The 7371-nt window shown below is 36.3% G+C and overlaps 1 protein-coding gene across 1 annotated transcript; it reads right to left on the reverse strand.

The window, feature by feature from the left end:
- Nucleotides 1-1434: 1434 nt before the first annotated feature.
- LOC141596825 (two-component response regulator ORR10-like) lies at nucleotides 1435-2567 on the reverse strand. Its single transcript, XM_074417078.1, has 2 exons — nucleotides 2290-2567; nucleotides 1435-2170 (listed from the first exon to the last, which is right to left on the reverse strand). The coding sequence occupies exons 1-2, from the start codon at nucleotides 2378-2380 to the stop codon at nucleotides 1815-1817; spliced, it is 447 nt and encodes a 148-aa protein (XP_074273179.1). The 5' UTR covers nucleotides 2381-2567; the 3' UTR covers nucleotides 1435-1814.
- Between the last annotated feature and the right edge of the window lie 4804 nt (nucleotides 2568-7371).

A 7371-nucleotide genomic window follows, 5' to 3' on the forward strand; every position in this document is an offset into this window, starting at 1 on the left:
GAAGTGAATTTTGTATATAACCCCTTTTATGTACCGTTTTTTACTAATAACTCTTTTTAAGTCCATTTTTACAAATAATCCCCTTAAATATCACTTGATCCTAAAAATTACCCCCTAATATTGATTAAGCTAACGGTTTTTATAAAACCCGATCTATATACGATATTACGACTTAAACTTATGTAATAAACCTAAACTACCCTTACCTTATTCATAACACTACCCACCCAACAAACACACTCATGCGTGAACTAACCATGACAGGGTTATTTTCATTGTAAGAGTTTAGTTGTTTAAGTAAATTTCTAAACAAGCAATAAAATAACGGTTGGACATAGACTTGGAAAAGAGGTTGGACCAATTCTTAAAAATGTCGTTTGTTTGTTCATTTACTCTTACGTTCTTTCACTTTACTATTTCTCGTTCGTACCTATTTAAGGTCTGTGTCACAGTCAGCTATACTGTGACATAAAACGGATATACCATCTTGTGAACTTACATTCTATTAAGTTTTTCAAGGTTTGGGCTTTAGGGTCCGTTTGGATACAATTTTAGGAGGGAAGGGGAGGGGAGGGGGAGTGAGGGGAGGTGAAGGGAGGGGAGAGAAGGGGAGGGCAAATGGGATGTGGATGTTTGGATAACAAAAATTATGAAGGGAAATGGAAGGGAAGGAATGAGGGAGATGAAGAATGGATGGAGGATTGAAGGATGCTAGTGATATAATTAGAGTCCAAATAATGTTTTCTTTCCAAATCTTGTCACCATTGGAAAGATTATAGTTTGTTCTATAGGAGAGAAAATAAGTCCTCTCATTTCTCTCCCCCTCCATTTCCTTTCTCCCATATTTTTTATCCAAACAAAGTAAATTAAATCCCTCCCTTTCCCTCCCCTCCCCTTCTCTCCAATTCCTTCAATCCAAACGGACCCTTAAGATTCTCTACTTAAGTTTTCAATTAACTAAGTTAAGAACAAATTTAAAAAAGGTACACTTAATTCACCCCCTTCCCTCTTAGGTGTTTATCCGTTCTGTGGACTTTAGCTCCATATTCTGTGGTCGCGGCTCCCTACTTATACCCTTCATAACCACCCATGTTTGAACTAAACCATGACAGGACTTGAAGCCACTTGAGGTTGTCTATGAGTAACAACAGGATTTTTAGCCACTTAGTTTACCAAGAGTAAAAACACGACTTGAAGCCGTTTAGGGTTGTTTGTTTTCAGCTACTCCAACATGCATCGGTGGTTCATCTGAAATTTGACTGATGGCTGTGTTTGGGTATACGACTGATACATTATGATAAGACGTAAATGGCACAGAATTCAGTTAACTATTACTTCCAACTTGATTCAGCATCTATGTGCTTCCATCAAAATCATTACCCAGCTTACAACTACTTGATGGCAGCAACAACAAAAAACCAAGACAAGCATATATGTAACCTCCTCATATTCGGAAATATTGTTTTAGAATTACAAGCTACAAGTTACATAGTCGGAAGATCAACCAACGAAAAAAAAGTGTACAAAATCGCCGGAGACCAATAAGTAGGTTTATGTATCCTCCTAATCATTCTAATATGTACTATAATGAAGAGGATGATTGACAAAATTCCTCTGGATCAATCTAATTAAGATCATCATTGTTTAAGAAATTCGATACTTCAGCAGGCTGATTAATAGCATCTTTGTAGACAATAAACTTATTGTCATAATGCGACTAATTTAAGATAACACTGCGTACATCCAAACCATTTAAAGTCCGACATACAGCTGAACCCGGAAATTATATCAGGTCACATCCCACATAATGTTATCTATGTGCAACCTTGAGAAAGAGGGTGCAAATTCAACAAGCTTTTAAGTTGAAAGCTGCAACAATTCTTGAACAAATGAGGCTTAAGCTTATGAACATCAGACAATTGCACAGGTTTTAAAAAGAAATCATCGGCACCATCTCGTAAACACATACTAATCCTAGAAGGGATATTCTCGGATGACATAATAATAACAGGAATATCCTTTAATTTTTCTGATTCCTTGATCTTCTTCAAAAGTTCATACCCTGTCATTCCTGGCATTGAATAGTCTGTTATTATCATATTCACCTTGTTAATTCCCAATTCATTCCCAAGAAATTCTAGTGCCTTTTTTGGTGAATCAACTGCTGTAACTGCAAATATACACATAAAACAATGTCAGATCATGCTGTTTTAATCAAACCCAAATTCTCTTGTATAAACAAAAGTCGTAAAATTAGTATAAAACTAATGACAAATAAATGAAAAATACCTTGAAAAGATGATGTTTTAAGGAGTTTTTCGATTAGTTTTCTATCAATTATACTGTCATCAACAGCTAGAACATGAAATTGGGTATCCATTGATATGAACAAGAAAATTAATTGAGTGAAAAATTAATGAGAAATTGAGAATAATGTGGGTAGTAAGAGCTAGATGGGTTTAGTTTATATTTAGGCAGGAACTCAAATTCAAATCCAAATCCCAAATACCAAAGGATTTGGAAAATTATACTCAAGATCTCAAGAGATTTGGACAGTTGAGGAAATTGATTTGTTTGAGGATCTTGATGATCTATTTTGTCAATTGGTCTCCTTTGTGACGGGTTATCATTTGTGGCGGATATTTTGTGAGATAAAATGGTAACAAAATGGGTTAGTGGGGAAAGGGGGCCACATGAATAGTGTTGCAGAGAGAGAAAAAGTGGGTACTTTGTGAGGTAAAATGGTATCCGTCACTCAAGAGTGACGGATATGTGCCGTCACAAACAAGAATTTTTGCTATTTTGTCTACTTTTTTAAAATATTTTGTGGGGACAATCTTTGATTTGCATTAACTTTACTTAATCCGAGATTGATTTAGATTGCAAGTCTCGTTATCAATAAAGCTACAGCTAATAAGATGTAGTGTCTATCTAAGCATTAAAACGGACTAAATACCGCCTCACTTGATCGTATAAGATAAATATGTTGTGTTTTCTATGGAGTCTATTTTTATCTTATCCATATTACTTGCCCGTTTTAACTTTAAACAGATATATCCGTCTTAACTCTTAAATAAGAAATTCCGTATTATATTTTTCCGCATTTTCTTGCAAACTGGTCAATTAATGGGGGTTATGAAATGTTTTGGAATTTGGGGGCCTTGAATAGTAAGGAGATTGTCTTGGATTGTGCATCACTGTGTTTTGACCTCTCTACTTTGTGTGGCAATAAATCTACCGACCAAACATGGTCCTCCCTTGAGTGTGGACTGCAGAGTGCATGTTCAACTGTCAGGATTTATTTTTTGTACGAGTAAAAACTTACTATAGTATTTTATTTATGACAAATTCTTCCTTGTGAGGGAGATACTCGTCGCAAGTTTGCGACGAGTCAAATATATATCATATTACATTATATGGGTACCGGGTCCATTAGTGTAGTTGATAAGAAAAGGACGGCTGTTTGGGTCTTGCGCCATAAGCTACTAATATAATAACTAGTTTTATTGCCCGTGAGATCCACGGGGCGTCGTTGGATTGTTGTTTTCTTGTACTCGTTTGGATGAAATTGCGCCATAAGCTACTAATATAATAATTCATAGCTTGTACTTACAACATTATTTAATCCTAAATATTTGCAATAAACACATCAACCATTAAATGCAAACTTCTCCCTCACTACTCACTTCTCACCATCTAGATCTTAATTTCCATTCATTTCCTCTCTATTTGCTACCATTTAGATTTTAGGATCTCTAAACAATTGCATTTTTAACATTCAAAAAATTCCGTTCATAAAAGAAATGGCGGACGGTGACATAGGTGATGATGCCATAATTGACGGTGCCCTAACTGTTCAACCAATGGAGGTAAAAAATGATGATGAAGCTAGAATTTATCAAGTTTTGACGGAAAAATACGATGAGTAAAGAGGTATGTATTGTTAGTTTTTTTTTTTTTTCGAGAATTTACTGCATATTATCATCATTATTATCACTATTATTATCATCTACATATTATCATCATTATTATCATTACTTTTATCATATGGAACAACTTAACATAAATCAAATACTAAGATATTCGACGGTATTATTTATGTTGTGAATGAGTTAATATTTTGTTCAATATGTTGTTGTCATCTCACAATGTATATTGGTGTATAGGTTTTTCAGTGTAGTATACAAGTTTAAATATAAGTCTGTAGGTGTGATGTCCATATCTTTGTGTTTATGTCACCCTTTCAACTATTTTAGTTACAGATCTTCAAAGGCAAATATTGTTGTATGTCATATTAATGTCTCTACTTTTAGTGTTAATGTCAACCTGTGAACTGCAGAACAGCAGATTATTAATAGACACGGGTTGTTGTATATCTCACTAATGTGCCTACTTTTAGTACTAATGTCGTCCTGTGAAATAGCACGTGTTGAATATCAAACTAATAATGTTTATAATTTTCGACCTAATGTATCCTTGTCAACTAAAACATGTCACCTTGTGAACTGCAGAATAACAGATTAAATAATTACACATACATGTTGTATATCTAACTAATGTCTCTAATTTTAATACTAATGTTTCTAGTTTTAGTACTAATGTCACCCTGACAAACACATTACACCAGACAATTTAAAAGCATATGTTGTATATCAAACTAATAATGTTTATACTTTCGACCTAATGTCACCCTGTGAACTGCAGTAGAACAGGTTATTAAAAGACACATGTTACTGTATATATAATTAATGTATCTACTTTTAGAGTATGTTAATGTCACCCTGTCAAATGCGTACACAGACAATTTAAAGGCACATGTTCCAAATCAAACTAATAATGTATATCCTTTTCGACCTAATGTCACCATGTCAACTAAAGTAGGTCAGATAATGTAAATAAACTGTCTGTTTTATATCTCATCAATTTCTATACTTTTAGTGGTAATGTCTCCCTGTAATTGTCTGTAGGTACAGATTATTTGAAGTCACTATTGGGAATGAAAGGAGAAAAATGGGAACACATATACGAGATTTCTATAAGAGACATTTATATGATCTTGGTTTCAGCATTAAAAAGGCAACTTCTCGCAGAGTGGGTGGGCATATGGCACACCCTTTATCTCGAGAGATACTTTGTATGCTCGTGAGAAGGTGTGCATGGGAATTGTAATAGGCAAGCGGAGAACGGTAATAATCAATTGAGGAATGCGGCAATCACACAATGTCAATACAAAGCCGGCCTAAGGACACATATTTCAATTGGTCGTTTAATGTAGCGAATTAATGTGACCATTATTGCACAATTTGTTAGCACATTTAAATGGTAACATAATGAATAAGCATGTCGACTCGTATTGCATTTTTCTATTTTACAAAGGGGATTTACAAGGTGCTTATACAATTCAAGTAATGTTACTAATTCTAATTCTAATGTCTTCATTCTTGCACAATATGATACCATGTACTATCTGGTTTATATGTTACCATTTCGAATTTTAATGTCTTTATTCTTACTTAATATGTATTCATTTCAAAATAGGTAATATAATAGATCAATATGTAAACAACTGGCGTTTTTTCCATTGTATGGAACCAATTTAGTCTATGTATTTCTCATGACATAGAGTTTGTGAGTCAAGTTGCCACTATTGGAAAATATGTTATCATATACAATTTGTAACGTAATTGTAAAAATTATAAACCATTGACTTCCTGTACGTCATCATTTCCATAAATTCGAATATGGATATAAATATGCCCAATTAGTTAACATATTTTTAGAAAATGTCACAATTCCTTAACAGGATACATATTGACAAACATTGGGAACAATTGTTCAGAAGCAAATTTCTAATAATGCCCAATTAACTAAGGGGCAACACAAAATATGTCAAACACACAATCCACATGTGATGTCCTAAAATAAGTTTAAAGAGGATGTTCAAAGAGAGTAATAATATTATAGAACCACAAATAACGTCCAAATTAAGACCATAAACAAGATCCAAAATAAGGCCAATCAGAACGTCCAAAATTAACCCGCCAAGCGTGACATTATTTCTTTAGGCGAGCGCCTATCCTCTTCTTGTTCATCTTCATCTGTTGTAGCCTCACTTTTCTCCCCTTCCTCTTCATCTGACAAAAGCTCTTCCTCATCTTCAACAACAACAACAACCTTGTCTTTGCCATTGTTGCTCGTTGCCCCTAAACTGAAAGTCACCTTCTTCATCCTCCCATTCGACTCCTCTTCAACAACAACCCATGTCCAAATATATACCCAACACCTACCTACATTTTCAACAAAACTAACCACATATTAAGTTAAAAAAACCATATAAAAACTAGTTTCATTTTAAGACAGATTGTTACTGATGGGGCATATTCTGCACCGCTGACCAAGTCAACATATTGAGCAAGGTCAAAGATACCCACAGCAAGTCAACGACTTAGGCAACTGGCCGATGCGACCCATCGGCTGTCGACTGGTCTCGGCATGGCAACCTGCCAGCCGGGACACATATCCGCGTACTCATATCCAAGACCCCTCGGCGGTGAGTCAACAGGCCCGCCCGCTGCCATAGGTCCCTCGGCCGAGGGGTAGATCGATCTTTCCACCGCTAGCCACTTGGCCACTTGGCCACTACGTGACAAAAGGTGAAAGTCTATAAATACTCCTCAACCTTCATTGAGGAAAGATCCACAACTTAACCTAAGAATACACTATTCATCTGGTAATATCTTCCTTATCTCTCTACAATACATACCTAGCCAAGTAACACAACTTAATCCTTTAAGTTTACTGACTTGAGCGTCGGAGTGAGTACGCTTGGCACAAAGCCAAGCCCTCAGTTCGTTCATTGTTGCAGGAGAGGCCGAGAGGAACAACTAAGGAAGGAAGGATTCAACCAAAGACATTATTCTACAAGCCACGGGTGGTAACAATACTTGCTCTGGAATTACGCCCGGAACAATTGGCGCCGTCTGTGGGGAAAGACACTAGAAGCTAGTCACATTCATTCCCAAACAAAAAATACACACAAAAACCCACCCAAAAAGCTAAGAAGATGTCGAAACAACAAGACGCAGTCGTGACCGACGAAACAGCATTCTACCAAGATGATACCTTCAACAATTCTGGAGTCGTGCAGCCCTCCATCGGCGGAGTAATCCAACCGGAGTTCGGGATGCCAATAATACCGACACACGCCGCCGCTTGCCCAACCAGGTCACCATCATGGGACATGTGGTTGACGTAGCAAAACTGAAAATGCTCCTGGACCTAATTAGTAATACGCCTGCTCACACTGTCACGCCGACAAGAGCGGCGGAAACCATCCAGGAGACCAGGGCCCAAAACGTGACTCCGAGAAAT

Source organism: Silene latifolia, chromosome 8 (genome assembly GCF_048544455.1).
Source record: "Silene latifolia isolate original U9 population chromosome 8, ASM4854445v1, whole genome shotgun sequence".
Classification (NCBI taxonomy): domain Eukaryota; kingdom Viridiplantae; phylum Streptophyta; class Magnoliopsida; order Caryophyllales; family Caryophyllaceae; genus Silene; species Silene latifolia.

What these genes read in the sequence shown, in the direction of transcription:
- LOC141596825 (XM_074417078.1), bottom strand. Translation starts at nt 2,380, where the DNA reads ATGGATACCCAATTTCATGTTCTAGCTGTTGATGACAGTATAATTGAT. An exon ending in TAAAACATCATCTTTTCAAG is followed by an intron (nt 2,171 to 2,289) that starts GTATTTTTCATT and finishes GTATATTTGCAG; the next exon opens with TTACAGCAGTTGATTCACCA.